General features: G+C 36.6%; 1 protein-coding gene across 1 annotated transcript in view; it reads right to left on the bottom strand.

Moving 5' to 3' along the window:
* Positions 1–26008, bottom strand: part of LOC108512472 (disks large homolog 2-like) — an 84382-nt gene that overhangs the window by 26267 nt on the left and 32107 nt on the right. Inside the window, exon 3 of the mRNA XM_017847749.1 lies at positions 3262–3361. Coding sequence (XP_017703238.1) covers positions 3262–3361 — 100 coding nt within the window. The remainder of the gene's footprint in view (positions 1–3261; positions 3362–26008) is intronic.

Here is a 26008-nt window from a genome sequence, read left to right as displayed (position 1 = left end):
GCAATTCAAATTGCTAATTGATCCCTGGAATCCCTTGAATTTTATTTCTATTTAAATAGTTCCTAAACACATTCTCAGGATGAAAAGGAATTCTTGAAGATCTTTTCTGCTTCAGTGAGTGAGTTGAAATCTTTGAGGAAGATGTGAGTCACTGAATAATATTTTATGAATCAACTCACTAGTTCCTTGTTTTTATTTTAGGATTCTTGCTTGGATAGCTATTGAATTCTGGAGGCATGGAACAGGCAGGAGATAAATGGCCTGATACACAGTACAGGTTCTGGCACGAATTTTTTTTTTTTTTTTTTAATTCATGCTGAATGACTTGCTTGCACAGCAATACTCCAAACTGTTTTTTCATACATAGTTCACCTAACTTAACAGGGATGTGTTGCTTATGTGCCAGAATTTGAGCTCTTATTTCCAAAATCATTTTCTTTCATCCATACTGCTTGTTAAGTTATAGATGACACATTCATCAGTCTATCAACTTATTTGTATATTACTTTAATTAAATGAAGAACATGTGACTATTCGATTTCTGAAGCTCACTATAAATAACTTCAGTTTTTTAAAAAGTGACAATAGTTATACATTTTAGAAAGAGAAAATAATATATAAAATTATTCTCTAACAATAAAAAAGTGCTTTGACATCATACATTCTTGCCAATTGGATAGAGTAGTTTTAGAGTATGAAACTAATGAAAACCAAAGTATGGGTTAAATTTGCACAAATCATTTCTCTTTGTGTTGGTCTACGATCAGAACTGCATTACTAATTTGGGCACACGTTTTGCAAGTGCAAAGAGGCAATAGGGAAAGAAGTGTGGATGAACCTGTGCAAATCTGTTTTCTGTTACAAAAATGAAAGTCAAGGCACATAACCAATAATAGTGTATTTTATGTAGATTATTATCTTAAGTGCCTTGAATTGGGGATGACAGGGTTTTTTATTGTTGTTGCCAAGTTTTACTTTTTAAATTTATTCAATTTTTAAAGAGCAAACAGACATTTGCATATTCTGGATTGAAAGGGTATCCTATTTTTGACACTCCAAAAGCCACTACTTTTTAGTGATGTTTATTATTAATAATATATTAAGATGTTTCTTTTCCCTCTCAAATTGAAAATTTACAAATTTTCTCTGGTGGTGCTTGATGCTGTTCAGACAATGCTGAAATCAATATTTAAACTTCAGCCACTAAATTCAAGAAAATTTTCTATCATATTCCATATAGTGACTCAAAATAAAGTTTTCATCTTTAAGATCAGTACTCTTAATCAGATTTTTTAAAATATAAATATCTTTTAAAACTCTCCAAATGAACAATTTGAATTATGAGGGAGTATCAATACTCAGGGTTATAGAAAGAGCCCTTGAAAACAAAGTCCAGTTCAATGTAATTTTGTTTTATACAAATAAACAGCTTCTAAAAATATTGCCCATAGCTGTTAATTTAAAACAACAAAACAAAACAAAAAAATTAAACATGTGATACAGTTGCAAAAGACACAAAACTGTTCTCATTTCATTGGTGCCTACGCAATGGGGTTAGTTATTAAAGAGGAAAAATCATAGTGTAGTATATTAAGAGACAGGATAATTATTTTTTTAATTGCTTAGTGAAATCAGACACAGACTAAATACATGAACAACTAGAAAATGTAAAGGCTTAATATATTTTATTTTTCACTCTATGCTATAAAGTGAAGAACTGATTTTGTAATATAGCTGATAAATCACTGATAGAAAGGCATATTATTACATATCCAAACTTTATCATATAAACATTTCAAGCAGGATCACCGCAAGTCAGAAAAAAAATCAAAGTTAATAACAAATAAATACTCATGGAAGATCAAGTAGCTTAAAATTTGCTTTTAGAGAATGCATGTTCCTTTTGACTACAAAACAGCTCCTTTACTAACAGCAAAGTACAACCCAATTATGAGATTTGACAAGGTCATTAAATATTTCCATGTGAAAAGGCAGAAGGAAGAACATAAAGTACATTTCTATTTTGCTGTTCTAGAACACTTAGCTCACCCTTTCTTTCAACATGGTTTCTTGCTCTCTGGGAGGTATTAAGCGCAGAGCAAGTGATGCTATGGTGGGCATCAGGACCATGTTGATAATATCACTTGGTCAGAAAGGGATGGTGTTAACTGCAACAGAAGTTAGAGTGCCTGATACACTTTGCTTTTAAATGCTGACATGCAGAACAAAACGATCGAAAGTTACTTTGTAGGAGCATTCACAGCTAGGTAACAAATAAAACTCGTATCTTGTGCATGCTAGGAGTGAAAGGCCCTCAGGAAAAGGAACAAAAGCCAAACTCAAAAGGAAAGGAAAAGAAAAGAAAAGTTACAGTGACCATTCCTGGAAACTTACTCAGAGTCTTTGTTCCATAACCGTCGTCACCTAATCCGGGGATGTCCTGCATGGAAGTCCCCAGAGAGAGCAATGAGAGAGGAAGAACAGCCACGGAAGAGGAAGGAAGAAGTCAGTGGAGTTGAAATGAATACTACCATGACAGACCGTGCTGCCTTAACAATCTGGATCCCATTCTCTCTTCTTTTAAACCAACTTCACCCCAAACTCCTTGAGCTGAGATTCAAGAAGGAAATTTCTGATTTGCAGAGCAACTCAAGGTTTAAACAAAAGATTGTAAGAAAGAAAAAAATTCAGCAAATGTCCATTTTTGGCCCATGGTCAATCATGTGGCCACAAAAATGCCCCACTTAAGGAATAAACCTCTTCAAATTTCATAGCAAATTCTAAATGATATCCACCATTACAAGCTCAGTGCCCAGCAAGTGTTTAGTGTTTTGCAGGAGGGAAAGAGTGAGCAAATGTGTTAGTAATTGATAAAGATAATTTAATTGTTCCTAACATTCCAAAAAACATATGTGTCAATGGAATCCAATATTTCTTCTCAGAAAATAATTTGTCTCAAGACTTAGAGAGTTGCATGATAGAAAAGGCAAACCAGACCCATTCCTGGTCAAAGAGAAATGTCAGTTGGGTGCAAGTCCCAGTTTAGGCAAGTTTCTGTCCAATGCCTTCTGCAAAGAAGAGTCATGTGAAAGGAGGGATCCAGACTGTAGTCAAACACTGGTCACAGTAGTAGACCTGCCCTGCCTGCCTGCTGTGTTGTTTGCCTAGGTGTGTGGCATGGGAGAGCCTACATCCTGCGTGTTGCCTGTGAATTTATTTCTCTTATGTTGCATGTGACATTATCTTTGAGAATCTACTTACGTTCAGGATCACTGGTTTCCTGCTCACTCTGCTCCTTGTTCTTGTAGAATGGGAATTTTCGTGAAAAGATGAAGCTCTTTTTACGCTTGTCATTGAATGACTGTGAAGGAGAAAAGGCATGGGGCAAAAACAGGGGACGTCTAATTGTTGTCACACTCATGCTGACAAAACAACTAGTTTGTAAAAGCACAGAGAGCTGTAGTGACGCAAGTGAATAATTCTAAAGTGGTGCCAAAGAGTTCTAAAGGTCAATTTTATTTTCAAGGAGTATAAATTCTGAATAGTGGCACCTTGGAAAAATTGTCTCCTAAGCAAAAGACTGGTTACAGATAAATGGTGATGGAAGGAAAGTCTTAAATTAGAAGGAGAAGACCCAGAATTTTTTTGTGCTGGCTCTATTTCTTGCTAGTTCATCACCTTAGAGAGGTAACTGAATCTCTCTGAACCTCAATATCTTCATCTGCAAAATGAGGACAATGATAGCAGCTCTTAGGTTGTGAGACTCACAAAAGACAATGTAAACATAAAGTGCTATACAAGTGTCTTCTTATCACCATCACGTAGAAAACACTTTATTGGAAAAACTGGTTTTCTTCTCAGTGTCTTGATGTCTTTTAAAATAATTTGTATTTGAGTTACTTCTCTTAGTTTTAATTAAAACTGCACAAAGAAGTATGTAGATTAAGGATATATGATAATTATAGCCTTATACATGAATATATAATCATTAGAATATAACATTTTATTCAAAAGATATTTTTAACAATAATTTAGACCCATGTTCTCATTTTGTAGATAGGGAGGCAGAGGCACAGAGTTGTGTCCTATACTGATATCACAGGGCTAGTTGGTGACAGCCAGGAGGCAATCAACCAAAATCTGTTAAAATTGCTGCTAAAGGGGTATTAACTTGATATTAACTTATCAAAGGAAAAATGGCAGTGACTCAACTAGATTCTGATCAGGTAAAAAAAAAGTAAGAATGACTGTCTTTAAAATTTTTAACTATTTCATTAGCTTAAATGAGGCTGAATTAAAAATAACACATAGATACATCATATGATACAGGTATTAGAATTTATTCATTCAAGTGGATATCATGTGCTTGCGTAGAAGATTCCTTAAGAAAATTCCATTAATTCCACTACTGCTGTTCTTATGCAAATGCTTTGTGGGGTTTCTCTTTGGGAAATGCATTGACAGTCATTTTATAAGCTATTGGTCATGCAGGTTTTACTAATTTCATATTTATATATCGTTAAAAAATATGTTTTACCAGATTGACTACCATCCTTGTTTGGCTGATTTGGCTCTGAGGGTCTTTTAGCTGCTGAAAAAATTAAAATCACTCTCCAAGGATCAAGATTTGTTAACACACAGCTATTGAAATGAAGGTGCCAAAGACTCTGAAGGTAATTTGAAAACAGATATTCAAAAACATTTTTGGCAATGGCAGCTGTTATGAATAAATGTAGAGCAGCAAGGTGACTACTTAGAAGGAAAGGAAACTTGCTTGGATGTGCACTTTTGTCCCATTGGTGGGAATTAGTCCTGTACCCTTATGAATTTGAAGCTAGACAAAATGGTATAAATAACTTATGTTCTGTGTATACTCATACATTCCCATATCAAATATCCATTTTCCTAACCATGTTCATTTAGGAAACATTAAAGTACTAAAATGTTGGTGCTGTCACTCAGTAAGTAACTCATTACTTTTTTAGGTATTAGAAACTTTCAGGAAAGTAATAGAGCTCAATTGTATGCCCATTAAGACTGTTTTATGAAAAATAGTGAATCAAATAATAATTTCTGAAATTAGAGGACACATACTTTATATTCAAGTACTAAAATTACATTCTCAGAGGGAAAAAAAGGTATCACTTCAGAATTTATTACTCTGCTGACAGCACCTATGTTCAATATAGTTTTATCATCATTTGTAATTTAGGGTTGGTGTCCAAAAACAAGGTTGACAACTGCCCCCAAATTTTCCCAGTTAAAAATGACAGTCCTTAAAAGAATACTAAATATTCTTGCATCACTCCAGTTTCATGCCACTTTTACATTTCAAGCATATTTAAACTTCAGTAACTGAAAATAAAAGAAAAAAATCATGTAAGAATTAATGGCATGTGATATTGCAAGGTATGCTGGACATTTAACTTCAACATCACCAATGACTTGTCATGCAAAAAAAAAATTACAAATTTTCATGCAAATACAAAACAATGCCAAGAGGAGTAAAGCCTGGGGTGAAAATGCAGACATAGAGGGACAATGTAGAGGGCTACGAGGGCCCAAAATGGGGCTGCATGCAAGCCACATCATTTAAATGGTCTCAAGGGTCAAAGGAATATGAAAATGTGTTATCTGTGATTAATTCTTTTATGTTTCAAAGCAAGGACTATAATGTGCTAACATTTCCCAAGTATGAAAATGTTGTGTATCATGAATCATCTGATTGGGACGTAATACTACTAAGCACCACACTTTTCAAAAGAACAGAAAATACACAACAATACTTTAAGAATAAACGTATCTAATGTGTCAGTCTTATTAGCAAAAGCTATTTCAGATTGGAATTAAAGAGAAGGTAATGAAACTATTGGTGGTTACATTTCCTTACATTTGTGGACAAAAAAAACAAGTCACAATTTCAGTTCACATTCACAGACTTAAAAGTCATATGTTTAGGATCTTAGCTAAACATTTAAACTGTAAGAGATTATATGTGGTTTATAATGCTTTAACAGTATTCTTTATTTTTTATTAGACATGTGTAATACCATTATATAAGCTTTTTTGCTGCTGTAATTTTTTTCTTTTAATATAGAAAAGGAAAATCTGTTACACGAGTGCTAGGTGAGAATAATAAATTAGCAATTGTACTATTTATAGAACACATGGTTCTGAAGCAACTAATGACTGATTTACAGTTCTATGCTTAATTATACTTGATCAATGATATTCTTTGTCTGTCTACATGACAGTATCTTAGATCTAGATCCATTGCTTTCATGGCAGGAAATGTCTTTAAATAGAGACTTTGAAAATACCAATCAAATGTGGTATGGGGCAAGTTGGCATATCTAAAAATTCCATTTTGGAATTTGACCTAAAATGTTGAGCTCTAACTAATAAAGATGATAAAACAATAACTAACATTTATTGGGCACTTATGTGCCACATTTGGTTCCAAAAGCTCTACATGAATTAATCTCCATGCTAACTTCATGAACTTAGTACCATCATTATTCCCATATTACAGAAGAGGAATCTGAAGTGTATAAATCTTCTATTATTTGCCCCAGAACCACATAATTGGTGAGCAGAGAAGTCAGAAATTGAATTTGCAAATATTCCTGGTTGCAAATATCACTGTTTTTAACAGCATGACAAGTTTCTGCAACTTAAGCCTGCTTCAAGTTTATATTGAAAATTATTAGTGCTTGATTCTCTTAAGTGTGTTCTTCCCATAGCTTGATGCTTGAAGATTATTTATTTAAATCATCAGATGCTATTGGATTCAACAACATCTCTTTTGGTTATCCTGTTACAATTTTGTGATACTCATTCATATTTTTTTGGCCTTTCTTCAATTTTCTTTTATGATGATGTTAAAAAAAGAAAGAATTTAAGTGTGACAGGCCATGAATGGCAATTAAAAGGTAATTGCCCATTAAGTGGCAAATCTGTGGAAACAAAGGTAAACTGGTTGCTTAGGGCTGGGGATAGTGGGCACAGAGATTGGGAAGTGGCAGCCAATGGGTATGAGGTTTCTTTTAGGGGAGATAAAATGTTATAAAATCAGATTGAAGTGATGGTGGCATAACTCTATGAATATACTAGAAAACATTGAGTCGTATACTGTGAGTGAATTGTATACTATGTGGATTATATCTCGATGAAGCCATTTCTTTTTAAAAAGGACCCTCTTCCCAACCTCACACCATGGACTGAGAAGAAACATAGCAGGTTTCTAATTTTGTTTGGTGAAAATAATTTTTATCTTTAATTGAATAAGAGTAAACCACTCATTCCAACCCTTGCAGTCAGTTAGATACACACGTCTTTTGTTTATCTGATTTTGTTTTGTCTCTGTTAAATGAATACCTTTCATGTTGTGACAGACATTAGAACACCCATACTAGGAGTCACTATTACTCAGAAGTCTCCAAGTTGTTAGGTCAAATGGCATGAAATTGCACAGCCTGACCCTGAGATGTAATGGCGTTGGTGAACCGGCTTAAGATGAAATACATGCTTCATGAAAGGAAACAAAACAAAAATCTCAAATTATTTTCCTACTCAAATCCCATGTTTTTAAACACACGTGAGTGAATCTTGACATATTTTATCCTTCTCATCCAGAAAACTTTAAAACTAGGGACATGTTTTAGTTTTTCTCCTCATCTTCCTGTTCTTATTTCTCAAGCTTTAAAAGTTTCATAGTTCTAAAATGTCATCTTAGTGATATGAGGGTTCTCTGGGCAGAATTTAGGTTTAAATTTATACTGAGCTCAGATACATCTTTTCTGTGACCTCCTTATTGTTTTATACATGCTATTTTACTCTCCTCATTTCTCCTCTAAAATAATTATGTTCCCCTGGGAAAGTTGTTACTGTATATTTGGATCACTACTTTGTATTATACAAATCTTATTTTCACACACATAAAAAGAGAACTTTGAAAACAAGTGAGGTAAAAGAACAAGTAATAATGTAACAAAGAGGGGTTAAGGGAAAGATAAGAGTTGGCTTGAGATATATCTGTTTACAGAAATGTGTCTATGTGAATGCATGTATATATGTGTGTCTACAATTGCCTAATTAAAAAAAAGATTACTTTTGCAAACCTAATGAACTAAGGGATGTAGGCATTGAGTATCAGTAGCAGCTACAATCACAAAGAGACAGTCAGATGTTTCATGCCTTCTGATAAAAGAATAAAATATTACTACAAAGTAGTCTTGCAAACCTCTATTTACTCCCAAAACAAAACTCCCTCAAATGAATCAGAATCTAACCAAACCTCTGGATTCAACTACCAGTTTACAGCAACAAAGAGGACAGAGAAACATGGTAATTTATACTATAAATATGCAATCAGCAAAATCTGAAGTGTGGGAAGCTCTACAAGACAAACGATCTGATTTCATCGTTATAAAATTGCAAGAAACAAATAAAATATGGCAGGAAAACATATAAATCAGAAGAGACTTTGAGAAGGATCAGCCAGTTACAATGTATAGACTTTATTTTGATCTTGGTTCAAATAAACAAATTATAAAACAAAACAAAGCAACAATTACAACAACAACCAAACCCATTTGTGATACTTATGAGCCAATTTGAGCCCTGAAAAAACACTGGATACTTGTTGATCCACTAATATTCAATTTTTATGTGTAATAATGGCATTATGGTCATGCCATATTGCAATATTAAGAGCTAAAAAAATCTGATGCATTGGATTGCTTCAAAATAATATGGGAGGGATGTAGTACTTATGTACCCCCTGAGTATACTGTACAGGTAAAACTGTAAAGAAGCCTTGAACTTCGCTTAACAGGTTTATTGCTGGTTGTGACACAAAGGCATGACAATTCTGAAACCATTTGGTGTGTGCTGTAGGGTTGAGCAAATGAGTAAACACATGGATGTTGTTGGGAACCAGGATTGTCACTGTGAATGAAAGGTGAGATTAAAACGTGGTTTGGAGGAAGGAGAGGAAGTATCTTACGATGGTGACTAGTAATTAGAGGCATGAGATATAAACTTACGATTTTCTAAAAAGTTTTATTTCTTCTCTGTCCATTAAAGGAGCTTAGATGTAATGATACCCCAATAGCAAAATACACATTCAGTACTCAGATTTTGTCTTCCGGATGCCCTTTTCCATGAAAGAACCTAGAATGTTTTAGAGAAATGGCTGATTCCAAGGCTGAAGCAGGGAAAGTATAAGGTGAGTCTGAAACATTTCATGGGGCTCAAAGAAAGTAAGAAGTATTAAATATAAACATAACACCAAACACAAAACACAAAACAAATAAACAAAACCTAGAATGAATGGTAGCATGTGAAAAGACACAAACAAAACCTGGATAATTTGAATATTAAAATGAATAATGACAGTAATAAAGTATAACACATTCAATTTAAAAAATCTGAGTTCACTCTGATTATCAAAAATACATAAATTATGTAATTAAAATGGGATAAAAGAAAAGCTCTTCTTTAGAGTATGACTAATAATTATAGAAGGAATGATAAAGTCAAGAAATCACCATTTTGTAATCATCATAATAATAGTCTATTCAGGGAAGAATCATCTTTGGATGCTTAAACTATTGGTTGAAAGTTTGTTGGGGAATAGGATATTTATCTCTTCCCAGATTACTTAATTATTAAAAAGAGGGGAAAAGATACCTTTATAGTGGAAAAATCTGGTAAATATCACCTTAATCAAGTGATCAAAATTAGCATCACCAAATTGTGGGACAACATGACACCATGGGCCTCCTGATGGAAAACACTGGGAAGTACACAACATCACTTCTGCAGTATTTCCGTCAAAAAGGCATTAGTTGAAGTTAACCGTGAAGAAACAATTAGGTAAATTAAAACTAAGAGACATCCTCTCAAAATATGTCAATGTCATGAAAACCATAAAAACTAAGGAATCATTCTAGATTAAAGGAGATAAGGAAATAGGACAAACGGAATGTAATGTGTAGTCCTGAGTCAGAAAAATAAAAAGTCATATTTTCTACAACTTTCTCTCAAAATAATTCAGGGGATTATACCAATATGAGTTGATAATTATTGAAGCTTAGTAATAGGTAAAATATATTCATAATTCTACTTTTCTACTTTTACATGTTTAAAATTTTCATAAGAAAAAAGTTGAATTGTAAAGCACTTAATGCAATGCCTTAAAATACTTATTAAAAGTAGCTAACAGCAGGAAAATGTTTCCTTTTATAGGTTTTTTCTTTTTTTTTGTTACTACTTCAAATCTAACACCAGGAATAAAATAATTCCAATTCACATGAAGCACTGGGGCTACTTGTACCTAAAATAAGAAAAGAAGCAGATCAGAAAAGTAAGGAAAATCAGATCCCAATGACTATCACTTGTAACTTAGTGAAGGCTGAGACCCTGGGTTCATTATTTATGAAATTGTGGGAGCTAATCCTCTTTTGATCTCAAAAAATGAAATTCAATTTAGAATTGTTTGCTTAGGAAGAAATCAAAATCATGAGATGCCAATCATTCTAATTAAGTTCTGTGAAATGGAATCCCAGATGAAACCTGTTTTATTTTTCCCCGATTTATGTTATTTCTGAGACTGGTCATGCTAAATAAAAGCACATCACTCAGTCAGCAGTCTAAGTTGGGGAGGCTCAATTCCAGTAAAAAGCTCACATAAGCAAAGGACGTAGAGACCAAGCCAAGTATAGCTAAGGGGTAGCTGAAATTATACGCTGGATTTTATGATCACTCTAATGCATAGTAAGTAGGATGTTTTCCTTAACTTTGAGGCCCAAGACATCTACAGCATCACTTTGTCTGGGAAGTCATACTTATTTCTCCCAAGGAAATAGAGACCTTCTCTTCTCTCTCATCTTGCAACACTCAGATCTTTCTGCTTCTCCTTACAGCAAAACTCCTCCAAAGTCACCCCATCTTCTCTTCCCTTCTGAACTTACTTCAATCACACTTTAAATATTGTAACATCATCTACACCAGAGGTCAGTGACCTGTGGCCCATGAACCAATCCAGCTCACTATGTGTTTCTGCAAATAAGGTTTTATTCGAGGATAACCATGCTCATTCTATATGTACTACCTATGACTAGTGCTACAGCAGCAGAATTGAGTATTTGCAAAAAAGATGAGATGGCCTGAAAAGCCTAAAATATTTACTCTCTGGCCCTTTACAGAAAAAGTTTTCTGGCTACTGATCTAAACCGCTTTATTCAGGGTCACCAATGAACTTCGTGTTGCCCAATCAAATGTTGATTCTCAGGTCTCATCTTACTCTATTGATCTTCCCATTAGATACAGTTCATCATATCTTTCTTCCTGAAACGCTTGCTTCCTTGAACTCTGGCACACCTCCACATTTTCATTGCTGTCCTACCCCATATTCCATTTGTTCTCAGTCTGTCCTGGTCGTTAAGAATTGGGGGTACTTGGACTCAGTTTTTGAGTCTCCTTTCCCTCCCTTCCCAGCTTGGAGCTTTCCCTGTCTCCAGCTTGAAACTTTACCAGAGTTCCAGACTCATATATCCAATTAATTGCTTACTCACTATCTTTACTTAGATATCAACTACATACAGCCTTCAAACCAAACACATGGTCTTCTCTGGAAACCCTCAACAAACAAACAAATAAACAAACACCAAGCAAGCAAACAAAAACCTTGGTCCTCCCTCAGTCTTCTTCAACTTAGGAAATTCTAACTCTTCCAGTTACCCAGGCTGCAAACTTGTAGGGATTCCTCTCTTTCTCTCACACCCCACTTCCAATTGGTTAATAAATCCTGTGTTTTCAGCTTTAAAATGCACCCATAATCTGACCACCTCTCACCATCTCCACCACTACTACCCCAGTCCAAGTCACCACCATCTCTTGCCTGGAGCATGATATTGACCTCAGCTGGTGTCCCTGCTTCCACCTATTCCTGCTGCTCTTTATTCTCCTTACAACAGCCAGGGTGATCTTTTAAAATTGTAATTCAGATCATGTCATTCTGCTTGAGATCCTCCAGTGGCTTCCCATCTCATTCAGCATAAAACCCAAAATGTACAACATGGCTGGAAAGGCTCTCCATAATCTGGCTCTAGCTACCACTTTGATCTCTTCTGCCACTGTGCCTTCTTTGCCTCACCGTCCTCCTGCCACACGGGCCTTGTTACTTTTCCTTGAATCCTTAAATTCAAGATTTCCTTGAATCTTGATTCAGGGACTTTGCTCTTGCTGTTCCCTCTGCTTGTAATCTTCTTCCCTTAGAAGGCTGATTCCTTACCTCGTTCAGAGTTCTACTCACATATCCCTTATCAGTGAGGCTTTTTCTGACAGACCTATCTAAAATTGCACTGGCCCTATTACTATTTGCCTCCCTTCTTTCTTTCTTTCTTTCTTTCTTTCTTTCTTTCTTTCTTTCTTTCTTTCTTTCTTTCTTTCTTTCTTTCTTTCTTTCTTTCTTTCTTTCTCTTTCTTTTCTTTTCCTTTTCCTTTTTTTTTTTTTTTTTTTAACATTTATCACCATCTGCCTGCATACACATTTGTTTATTGTCTGTTTTCCCCATGGAAATGTAAACTCCCTGAAAATAAGAAATCTGTTTTCATCCACTCCCATCTCTCTGGTGCCTTAGAACATGTACATATAGTATATACTCAATAAATATTTGTTGAATGAATACATGCTCCAACTCCTTTTGTGTTTGCCCACATTCTGGCATTTATTGTTCTCTATTTTTTATCTTTTACTTGACTGTCTTCTATTTAACTGTGTAGACTGGCTCCTTAAGTAAAGGGCTTATTTTTATTTCATTTACTGATTATTTTCAATATCTCCTTAACCTAGTACCTGGTAGAAGGTCTGCTAGTGAATAAACACATCAATGATCAATGCAGAAACTGGCTTATTTGTAAAAAAGTGGGAGGATTTTCAAGTTGACCAATTATTTATCATGTATGGAGCTGCTCTTACGGAGGGACTTCAACAATAATAGAACTGTCAACTATGACCTAGAGAAGCTGAACAAATAATATTCAATCTAAAGGGAATGTGATGCTTTCCAGTGTTTAGCAATAAAGTCAAGGTATCAAAGCAGAATGTTTCTGTGCACTCAAACCCCATGCTTCCTAGGACTTTCTACCATAAATCCTTGTCTGGTTTAATGAACTAAAGAGGTCTGATCTTGCCTCATTAGGGTCTGCCTACCATGGCTCCTGCCACCTGGCCGCTGTGGATTAAAGACTAGTCACATCATAAAGCTGCCCTGGCAGGTATTACAGGAACTCAGAGCTGAAGGAAATAAAACTGCTATTTGAGTTTCACTTTATGTCCTAATTATTTATGTATAGACTAACCACAATGAATTGTACTGATAACTATAATTTTTAAAAACAGTATTGAATAGAAGTTTCGTATTAACCAGAAACACTCAACCAAATGGCACACTAGATTATTTATTGTAAACCGCAGATTTAGTTTATGCCAGCTCTACCACCATCCCAGAATCCAGGAGCTGTCCTAGCTCTATTCCCAAATTACCCCTCTGCCGGGCTCCTAGGTACTTACCTGAGGCTATTTCAGAAACACTGACTGACTCTACGTCCCACAAGATGAAGGAACAACAACCATGTTTATGGCTGTTTTATAGGTTGAACTGCATATTTCTTATTTTTTTTACACAATGTCCTCAAATTTGTATGGATTTTCTAGTTAAAACAAATGATTCCTGTCAACCTTGCCCCAGATTGCAGAGACATCCAGTTCACTGTCTTTAGCCCTTAGTGATGAGGTAAGAACTCTAAAGGCTTCTAGGTGGAGCTCCCTGCCTACAAGTGCCTATGCTTGAAAACGATGTCTCCTGAAGTTGAGCAGGGCACAGACTATGTGGCAGCCCTGTACTACCCTACAGAAAAGGAATTTTATTGCAAGGATACAGAAAATCTCATCAAATCTGAGGAACTGTAGAACAACCAAACGAGATAGGCCACATGCAGCTAGACCACATGAAGAACTAGAACAGAAGATTCAAATGCAATCAGGACACTCCCTCTATCTCATGGCATGTTTGCTTTACTTTTCTCTCCCTACTGATCAGACCCTTTTACATGGTGGCAAACACAGCTACCACTGAATCCTAAGCTCTCTTTCTTATAATTTCTAAACCAGTGACTGACTCTGGCACTCTTTGCGTTCAAGCTAAAAAATCTCAGGGAAGATCTCTGATGTGCTCAGAACGGACTTGATGTTCAGCTCTGTGTCATCTAATCATGACAGTGGTGGCAGTGGGCAGGGTCTATGTGGATATAAAAATTACTTTGCCATGGTAGAGGTGTGGTCTGTTGGGGTGGGGGAGGTATAGAGAGATGTATTCTCCAAAGAATGCCACACTATTATCAGAAAAACCTGAGATATCAAGCAGAGAATACACTGAGTGCTTGCCATGCTTTTGTTTATCTATTTCAGAATTCTAATTGACAAAAACAATCTAATTTTGGACTGCCCTTCCATTCCACTTCATGTCTACCCTGCTGAAGTACTCTATCTTCAAAACAGCTTAAGGGTCATCTCATTTTCTCAACTTGAAGTGGAGTTAGTATCCTTCTCTAAGTTGTCATAGAACTCTATATATCTGTTTTTACCCATACCATATACTTACTATGACATGTTATATTATTCTGAGTCTGCTGCTGTTAAAGAGGAAGATTGGTGAGGTTAGAAATGGTTGTACCTATTTATTAACATAGTTATAATAACCATGGCTCTCCCCAAAGCAATATTTCCAGCTTAGGCTGCTTTCCTGAACCTCACTCCCACAAGCCCAACCTCTCACTCATGCCCACCTGGATTTCCCATAGCTAAAACTGCTTCAACAAATGCTGTGGAGCAACTTGGAAAAGAATAAACTGACTCAATTCACACGAAACACCAAAATTATTAAGGGATAGATTACAGATCTAAACACACAAGCTTAAACTGTAAAATTCTAGAAGAAAATGTACAATATATTTATCATTTGAGGTAGGCAAAGATTTATGGATAGAATGTAGAAAGCACAAATGACAAATTTAAAAGTTGCTAAATTGGATGTCAGCCCAAGTTAAAAATGTCTGTTCTTCAAAAGAGGTCATTTAAAAAATGAAAAGACAAGTCACAAAGTGGGAAACAATGTTTGCAATATATATATCTGACAGTTTTATTCAAAATATTTTAAAGTCCTACATTGAACAATAAATAGAAAAACCAATTAAAAATGAGCTAGAGACTTGACTGGATATTTAACATAAGACATATATAAGTGATCAGAAAGCATATGAAAAACATTATTAATCATCGGGGACATGCAAATTAAAGTCAAAGTTCACTTGATAACCCACTAGAGTAGCTAAAATCAAAGACTGACAATACTAAGTGTTAGTAAGATGTGGAGCCCTTGCAACTCTCATTTAAATTGGTGGGAATGCAGCATGATACAGTCACTTTGAAAAATAGTTTGGTATCTTCTTGTAAATGTAAACATATAACTAATCTATGACTCAGAAATTCACTCCTAGAAAATTACTTAAGAGAAAAACATATGTCCACAAAAAGATGTCTTTACAAGACTGTTCACAATTACCTCAAACTGGAAACTGCCCTAATATCCATCAACAGGTAAATTAATATATTGTGACATAGTCATACAATGAAATGCTACTCAACAATAAAAAGGACTGAACTATTGATGCAGGAAACAACATGGATGGACCATAAAAGCACTATAGAAGGCAGACATAAAAGAATACATATAGGTAATTCCAATGACAGTAAGTCCTAGAACAGGCAAAACTAAGCTATGTTGGTAGAAATCAAATCAGTGGAAGAGTTAGGAACGATGTCTAATCCATATATTATCATGGTTGTAACCATGACACCTCCCAAAACTGTATTTCGAGCCCATGCTACTCTCCTAAATATATATAGATTAATCTTCTATATCTTGTCTTAGAACGTGGTTTTAGAAACTCTTTTCTCTTTGTCCGTCTCACGAACACTTAGCATTTTTAAGGTTATGCTTAGGTGTTCTACCCAATGTTGTCGCAGTGAATGCCACTTATTTTTATGTATTTCCCTCCTATCACGTTATGATCTAACAGCAGGTAACATATTACTTTCATTTTGGTATCTCTGGGATTTAGAGCATGACAGGTACTCAATATTCACTGAATGAATGCAGGAACCAAAGTGTTGAGCAATGATTTCCATCATGTGTATGGAGAGAAAATTCAGGCAAAGCAAAACAAAACAAACACAACAAAATAACTGAACATCTGGTGAAAGGTAGGAGAAGTAATGGAAGAATAAGAACCAACCAGCCAGGCATGGTGACTCACGCCTGTAATACCAGCACTTTGGGAGGCCAAGGCAGGTGGATCACCTGAGCTCAGGAATTCGAGACCAGCCTGACCAATATGTCGAAACCCCGAAAAATACAACAATTAGCTGGGCGTGGTGGCATGTGCCTGTAGTCCCAGCTACTTGGGAGGCTGAGACAGGAGAATTACTTGAATCCAGGAGGTGGAGCTTGCAGTGAGCCGAGATCACGCCATCGCACTCCAGCCTGGGCACGGACCTCCAATCCAAAAAAAAAAAAAAAAAAAAAAAAAACCAACTACTTAGTGTGGACTAAGTAGTTTATTTTTTAGTTGCATTTGCTCTGTAGTTATCTCTCAGATTTGTTTTCTCATGAATTTAATCTCATATTTTTATGCTCAATTATCTAAGGCATATTTTTAATGCTTAATTTTACTTCTAGCTGTCTTTTATTACTAGTAATAAAAATGAGGTAGCTTAGCTATTTGCTTGTATGCATTTTTTCACAGTATCACATTTTCAGCTCTATCTATTGTCCACAATTCAACAATGGAAAAGTTTTAAAGATCTCTAGTAGCATTCATAACTCCAATAAAATCTATCATTTAATTTTTCTTTTCTAACTTTTTTCCAAATTAACCTTTATTCCCCTTCCTAACTAAAAGCTTAATTTATTAAAAAAAAATTTTTTTCCATTAACAAATGGAAGCATTCCCTTTTTAGAAAAAAATCAAAGGGAATTGAGGAAGAAGTTATAATCTTACTACAGAGATACAAATATCCCTGAGTATTATTATTTCTTTGTTTTTAAAAAATGTATCCGGTTTAAATTTAGTTGTATTATACTTTTCTATATAATTTTAAATTCTGATTTTTAAGTTTACTATTTCACATACTGAAGTGTTATGGGCATAGACGTTGGAATTTGGCTGTATGACTTTAGAAATATTATTTAATCCCTGAGCCTCAGTTGTAGGTATTTAAATGTGATAACATATAAATAGGTCTCACCATAGTTGCTGACACTATAGTTCAATAAATAGAAGCCAATTATTTTAATAGTAATAGACACAGTTTCCCAATTATTAGAAAATCTTTGAAGCATCAGCTTTAATGAACATATAACAATGAAATGAAATTAAAACTCAGTAACGTAAAGGAATTTGGAAATTTCTCAAATGTATGGAAATTAAACAACACTTTCCTAACTAACCAATGAATCAAAGAAGAAATCACAAGAGAAAATGAAACTACTTTTAGATAAATGAGAATGAAGACACAAGATACCAAAATTTATAGGATGTAGCTAACACAGTACTTAGAGAAAACTTATAGCCCTCCGGGCGCGGTGGCTCAAGCCTGTAATCCCAGCACTTCGGGCCCCCGAGACGGGTGGATCACGAGGTCAGGAGATCGAGACCATCCTGGCTAACACGGTGAAAACCCGTCTCTACTAAAAATACAAAAAAACTAGCCGGGCGAGGTGGCGGGCACCTGTAGTCCCAGCTACTCAGGAGGTTGAGGCAGGAGAATGGCATAAACCTGGGAGGCGGAGCTTGCAGTGAGCCGAGATCGCGCCACTGCACTCTAGCCTGGGTGACAGAGCAAGACTCTGTCTCAAAAACAAAACAAAACAAAACAAAACAAAACAAAACAAAAAAAAAAGAAAAGAAAAACTTATAGCCATATATATCTATATTAAAAAAAGATCCAAAGGAATAATCTAATCTTCTACCTGGAAAAGTAAGACCAAACTGAATCTAAAGCAAGGAGAAAAAAAGCAATAATAAAGATTAGAACAGAAATTATTAAAACAGAGAATTTTAAAATTCAAAAAAATTAACAAAAGTGGGGAAGAAAATCTTTTTTGAAAAGATTGATAAAATTGATAAACCTTAGCTAGACTGACCAAGAAAAAAAAGAGAGACGATTTACACTGCAAACATTAGGAATAAAAGAAGAGATATTATTACTGACCTTCCACAAATAAGATTTAAAAGGGAATACTATGAACATTTATATGCCAGTAAATCAGCTAACTTAGATAAGATGGACTAATTCCTAGAAAGACACAAACTACCAAAATTGAATCAAGAAAAAATTAAAAGGCTGAATAGATCTATAATAAGTAAAGAGATTGAATCAGTAACTTAAAAAATTAGCCACACAGAAGTCCATGCCTAGATGGCTTTCCTGGTGAATTCTACTAAACGTCATTTAAAAAAGAAGGAAAGCCAATTCTCACAAAGTTTTCTAAAAGATAGAAGGGGAGACATTTCCCAACTTATTCTATGAGGCCAATATTACCTAGATACTGAAATTTGAGAAAGATATCACAAGTAAAGAAGACTGCAAACCAAGGTGTCTTCTAAACATAATGACAAAATAATATTTCAAGTGAAATTACTGCAGTGGCTTAACATTCCTATATTGTTTGTTGTTTTCTATTTTCTTTGTACTCTATATTGCAATGAATATATCATTCAGTGCATTTTGGATTATTATCTTGGGATAGATTTCTAAAGGTTAAATTATTGGGTTAAAAATTATGAATAGTTTGAAAGTTTTGACATAACTGCCAAATTGCTTTCAAATAATCTGTACTAATTGACATTTCCACCAGCAACCATTTATTCTTAATTAATAACTGGTCCATAGAACGTATGATGATTGCCTTTTTTCCCCCTTTCAACACCCTCTACACTCTCCATGTTACCTCCTTATAATGTAAGAAGTCTTCCTGCCCTCAAACATCAGACTCCAAGTTCTCCAGTTTTGGGACTCGGACTGGCTCTCCTTACTCCTCAGCTTGCAGACTGCCTATTGGGGTATCTTGGGATCTTGTGAGTTAATACTTAATAAGCGCCCTTATATATCATATATATATTATATTATATATATTCCTATTAGTTCCTATATATATAGGAACTAACATGTATGATATTTATCATACATGTATGATAAATACATAGGCTATAAAAACTAATAGGATATATATATATCCTGACTAATACAACAGTCAAGAGCTCTGTGTAATTCCTTTTGGTGGTAGAATAACCTCCCTATCTTGCTCCCTATTCTACTTGGCGAATAATGATCTATTCTTTAATATAAGCTCACATGTCCCCTCTTGTTTGCCTATCCTCCCCTTCATAGCAGAACTTATCCTGCCTTCCTCATGCCCCTTCAGTACTTTGCATGCATTTGTCACCTTGCCTTAGTAACTTGGACATCTCTGTCATTGAATTGTGAGGTTCTTTAGTTTATTGTAGCTCCAGTTCCTAGCACAGTGCCTGGATTATGCATGTGTTCAGTATATATTTGGTGCATGAATAAATGGATGTAACTATCCAGGACAGAGGATCCTAGAGTAATTAGGCAAGCCTTCTAACAAGGTGCCATCATTCTGAACACAGGGCTTTGGCAGACTAGGTTAAGTATTAATTTATTTGCTAGGATTCAAAGTATTCCAGCATGGATATGAACATGACCTTAAATTGGGAGTATGAGCGAAGCATCAGAGAATCAAATCCCAAAGATGATGCTGTTGCACTGTATCATCCACCACAGCTACATTTCTTTCAACATCCATTCTGCCTTGCAAACATCAAACTTTGCATGGTCACTGGGTCATAGGTCCAGTTTTTGGAAAAAACTGAAACAGCTTTCTTCAGGTTCATTAAAGCTGACGGAGCTTTTATGCTACTATCAGCTAGGGGTTACTCGTTCATTTATTTATTTATTTTTTATTTACTAATTAACTTATAATTATTCATTATTCCTTTATTAATTAATAGATTTATTTATTGAATGTCTGTATGTCCCACTATGTGTCAAGGCTTCCACTGAGCCCTTAGAAATTTTGTCTTCATTTAGATATTCAAGTTTAGAACTAGTGTAAGAGATAATAAAATATAATTACAGATTCTGAAAGTGTGTCATTTTCTTTGCCAATTTGTGTGTCATTTCATGTGGTAGATGCCACAGGAAATTGCCAGGCTTTGTGCCTCCAATGAACTATTTCATATGCCTAAAATTGTATAGCATTTCATCATTAACTTTCAAAATACTATGGCTTACACAACAACTCAAAGGGTCAGAAAGCAAAACAAAACAAAGTAAAAAATAAAAAACCTTTATTCCCTACCTTGCTCACTTTAAAGATATTCTCACCAGTTGTACATGTTGACATTATTTTTAAATTTTCATATGTTAGAGAAATGGGGCTCAGAACATATGTTGTTGGTCACATTGCTAATTTCTTGATTTCTGTATATATTTTTTCTGTTTTTGTTTCTTTTTTTTTTTTTTTGATATTTTCTAAAATTCAAAGGTTCTTGTCAATGCCTAGAGAGCTAACTAATCCCACACGATATGGCTGTCAGCCCACAAGGGCCACAGTAGGTTATAGCAGCAAGCACTGGCAGGAAAAGTTCTAGGGACCATAGATGGAAGTCTGACTAACTGATAAGTGTTGGGCAGGGAGAATGGCTTTCAGGATCCAGTGAAGCCAACCAAAGTCCACAGGGAGCCAAGAATCAGACTGAGAATGAGGAGAACTGGTTCTCCAGTGCAATTTGAACAAGTCATTCATATTTCTGGGCCTGCTTCTTCATATATAAAAGATGGTGCATAGACCAGCTGATCACTGAGGATCTCTGAGGTTTCCTTCATCTCCACCATTCTCAAATCCTGAAACCTCATTCAAGGTCAAGCTAAAAGATAAATTCCTTTTTACCCTTTTCTATTTTAGCATTCTCTAAATGCATTGATAATTGAGGGTATTATTTTGTTTCTGTGACTGTTTCCCCCCAAATCCAGAGATTGATATAACAGTTAATAAAATCCTAATGTGAGTGAAAATTCTATCTGGATTATCTTTAATGAACTTAGTTGAGCACCCACTAAGTACGTATCACCACATTAGGCCCCTTCTTTGACTATCCTGATCCTCTCCTTCCTTTAACCACAGTTATTCAGTTGGGACTTAAGGGTTCTCTAATTGCTCTGTTGATGCTAGTTTTTTGTTTCATCTTCAGCTTAACCCTGTAAGGGCAGTATCTTATCTTAAAATTTTCTTTTGCACTCTTCAAGGTGCCCCAGAATAATGTATGGAACCAAATAGATAAAGGGTACTTGTCAGTAATAATAGCATTTGTCAATAACATTTGTTAAATGCTTACTTATACAGCGGATACTTTTATAAGTGCTTTACATTGATTAATCATTCTAAGTGCTTTCCACATATCAACTCCTATTAAGTGGCTACAAACAGTGTTCACAACTTACACATAAGGAAACTGAGCTAGAGAAAGGTTGAGTCACTTGCTCAAAGGTTTACATAACTAGGAGTCATGAGCCAAGATTCATACCCAAGCAGTTTGGCTCCAGAGTTGAGCTCTTATCTATTATATGATACTACCTTTTCTGTGATTGCTTGCAAAGATTCCAAGTGTGCATTCTACTCTGCTCTCAGTGGATAGCCACAATAACTATTGCTGAGAACTTCTCCAGGCAAATTACTTCCTATAAAATTTTATACCTTATTTCTAAAATGTAATCTCTCTTGCTTTATTTTTTTCAAGTGGTTCAAGCAATGAGATTTCAGTGATCAATCCCCAAAGGCTATGACACCACTGAATACTTTTGATGGGTATGAAGTAATATGTTCATTTGCAGGGAGCATGTCCCTCCTCAATTTCATTTCTTCATTCCCAGGAATGCCACTTCTTCTGTAGCTTCCCTAAGGGCTCCTCTCCTCCTCTGGTAATCTCTCAGACTAGTCTTTACTGGCTGGTCTTACATTACCTATCCTAAAGGTTATGTGACTCCATGGGGCTAGCACAAAAGCTATAAGCTGATTTACCCTTACCTGTGTAAGGAAATTACTCTCACTGAGATCCATGCATTGATTACATCAATGTAAAGTTACAGGATCCCATCTTTTCCTGTTTCCATTGCTGTCTCCCCAGTACTTCTGAAGTTACTCATTTCTCATGAACTTTCTCTTGTTAGAAGGCTTTCCTAATTACTGTAGGATCCTCTGTCCCAGATAGTTACATCCATTTATTCATGTACCAAATACATTTTGAGCACATGAATAACCCAGGCACTGTGCTACGAACCGGGACTACAATAAACTCTAAAGAACCTCACAATTCAATGACAGATTTCTAGATTTCTAAGTTACTAATGCAATGTGACAGTGCATGCAAAGTACTGAAGGGGCATGAGGAAGGCAGGATAAGTTCTGCTATGGAGGGGAGGATAGGCAAGCAAGGGGGGACATGTGAGCTTAATATTAAAGAATAGATCATTATTCACCAAGTAGAATAGGGAGCAAGATAGGGAGGTATTCTGCCAGCAAAAGGAATTAAGCAGAGCTCTTGACTGTTGTATTAGTCAGAATTCTCTGGAGGGACAGAACTAATAGGATATATATATATATATATATATATATATATATACACACACACACACCCATATATATAGAACTAATAGGATATATATGTACACACACACACACACACACACACACACACACACACACATATATAGGGGAGTTTGTTAAGTATTAACTCACAAGATCACAAGGTCTCACAATAGGCCATCTGCAAGCTGAGGAGCAAAGACAGCCAGTCCAAGTTCCCAAACTGAAGAACTTGGAGTCCGATGTTCAAGAGTAGGAAGCCTCCAGCATGGGAGAAGGATGTGGTCTGGGAGGCTAGGCCAGTCTAGTCTTTTCACATTTTTCTACCTGCTTTATATTCTAGCCATGCTGACAGCTGATTAGATGGCGCCCACCTAGATTAAAGGTAGGTCTGCCTTTCCCAGCCCACTGATTCAAATGTTAATCTCCTTTGGCAACACCCTCACAGATACATCCAGGATCAATAGTTTGCATCCTTCCATCCAATCAAGTTGACACTCAGTATTAACCATCACAAGTCCACCCCTTGTCAACTTGAACCCATACACATCTCCTGAGATTATATCTAATCTTCAAATAAAGACAATAATAAGGTCATAATTACACCTAACATAATATAACTATCCTTTGTACAACTGGAAATGCACCAATCTCTAACCCAAATACTATTAAAGTTAACCATACTTCTATGCTGATATGAAGTCAATAAATCTTATGTCACATGATAAAGGAAAAAGGAAATAAAATGAAGATATTTTCTTGTACAAGTGCATACATGCACAAACATGTTTTTAACAAAAGGAAGAGGAAATCCTTATGACAATTACAGTCCTAGTTTCTGCAGCTGGTCATGTGGTCATAGCTGGTATTGATGACTGTCTTCTTCTACTACCCATTCAGTATTCCCTTTGCCTTCAGCAAGCACCTCAGCAGGTTGTGGTTTTTCTTGTGGTAGAGTGACCTAAACCTTCATTCCTGAAGGGCCTGGGCTATCCCTTCCTGTATTGGGTTATTGTAGTTTCCCATTGACCTTAGTCACAGGGCATAGTAATACTAAGAGACACCCTAATGAATCTCCTGTATTCCATGCATACTCTTCCTTACCTCCATTATGGAGTAGTATACTGATTTAATCTTGACAGTCTGGGTCAGTCACCCCAACCAACACTGTAACTCCCTTTTTAGCGTGTTGACTTAAAAGTGGGAGGGGCCCAAAGTGTCCAGGTGGCAATCTTAACTTCCTGTTTAATGGAATTGTTGTTGTGTCTCCTGGTGGCAGCGTTCGTCCCTCTGGAGCTAAGACTACCTAGGCCAGCAGACTATCTAGGCCAGCAGACTATCTAGGCCAGCAGAATGTAATGTTTTGGGAACAGGAAGCAAAAAATTTGCTAGTGGATCACTAGGGGTGATGGTGAGTGGTGCCACCCCTTGATTCCTGGACCCATGAATCCTGGCTATGAGAGAAACAGTATCATGTATTGGAAGCTGATTCAGAGCATTCACAGCCTTCTGGAGAACTCTGCCCCAGCCCTGCAAAGTATTATCACCTAGTTGGAGTTGTAATTGTGACTTACAAAGCCATTTCACCATTCTATCAATCCAGTTGCTTCAGGATAATGGGGAACATAGTAAGACCAGTGAATTCCATGAGCATGAGCCCACTGCTGCACTTGTTTAGCTGTAAAGTGAGTGCCTTGGTCAGCGGCAACACTGTGTGGGGTGTGCGTACCAAAGTGTGTACAATGACCGTGGATAACGCATTTCGTGAATCCACAGATGGTAGTTTTTGCAGAAGCATTGTGTGCAGGATAGGCAAGCCCACATCTGGAGTAAGTGTCTATTCCAGTAAGGACAAACCGCTGCCCTTTCTGTGATGGAAGAGGTGCAATATAGTCAACCTGCCACCAGGTAGCTGGCTGATCACTCCGAGGAATGGTGCCATATTGAGGGCTCAGTGTTAGTCTCTGCTGCTGGCAAACTGTGCACTCAGCAGTGGCTGTAGCCAGGACAGCCCTGGTGAGTGGAAGTCCATGTTGCTGAGCCCATGCGTAACCTACATCCCTGCCACCATGGCCACGCTGTTCATGGGCCCATTGGGCGATGACAGGGGTGGCTGGGGAAAGAGGCTGAATGGTGTCCACAGAGCAGGTCATCCTATCCACTTGATGATTAAAATCCTCCTCTGCTGAGGTCACCGTTTGGTGAGCACTCACATGGGATACACATATCTTCATGGTTTTTGACCACTCAGAGAGGTCCATCCACATACTCCTTCTCCAGATTTCTTTGTCACCAATTTTCCAATCATGCTTCTTCCAAGTCCCTGACCATCCAGCCAAACAATTGGCCACAGCCCATGCACCAGTATATAATTGCACATCTGGCCATTTCTGCTTCCATGCAAAGTGCACAACCAGGTGCACTTTTCTAAGTTCTGCCCACTGAGAAGATTTCCTTTCATCACTGTCTTTCAGGGATGTCCTAGAAAGGAGCTGTAGTGCTGCAGCTGTCCACTTTTGGATGGTGCCTGGATATCATGCAGAACAATCTGTGAACCAGGATCCAGTCTTCTCTTCCTCTGTCAACTGATCATAGGGAACTCCCCATGAAGCCATCAGTGCAGGCTAGGGGAGAGGAGGAAGGGTGGCAGGAGTGGAGACCATGGACATTTGAGGCACTTCATCATGTAACTCACTTGTGCCTTCAGGACCTACTCGAGACCAATCACGTATCTACCACTTCCATTTGCTGATGGAATGCTGCTGTGTGGGACCTGCTTTATGGCTAGATGGGTCAGGAAGTACCCAGTTCATGATAGGAGGTTCAGGTCACATGGCGACTTGATGACCCACAGTCAAACGTTCAGTTTCTACTAAAGCCCAGTAACAGGCCAAGAGCTGTCTCTCAAAAGGAGAGTAGTTATCTTCAGAAGATGTCAGGGCCTTGTTCCAAAATCCTAGAGGCCTCCACTGTGATTCACCTATGTGGGCCTGCCAAAGATTCCAAACAGCATCCCTATTTGCCACTGACACCTCAAGCACCATTGGATCTTCTGGGTCATATGACCCAAGTGGTAGAGCAGCTTGCATAGCAGCCTGGACCTATTGCAAAGCCTTCTCCTATTCTGGACCCCACTCAAAACTGGCAGTCTTTCAGATCACTCAATAAATGAGCCAGAGTAACACAACCAAATGAGGAATGTGTTGCCTCCAAAA

This window comes from Rhinopithecus bieti, unplaced genomic scaffold (assembly GCF_001698545.2).
Source record: "Rhinopithecus bieti isolate Rb0 unplaced genomic scaffold, ASM169854v2 scaffold_30849, whole genome shotgun sequence".
Lineage (NCBI taxonomy): Eukaryota > Metazoa > Chordata > Mammalia > Primates > Cercopithecidae > Rhinopithecus > Rhinopithecus bieti.
Note: the sequence above shows the minus strand (reverse complement) of the source record. Positions and strands in the feature narration are given on the sequence as shown.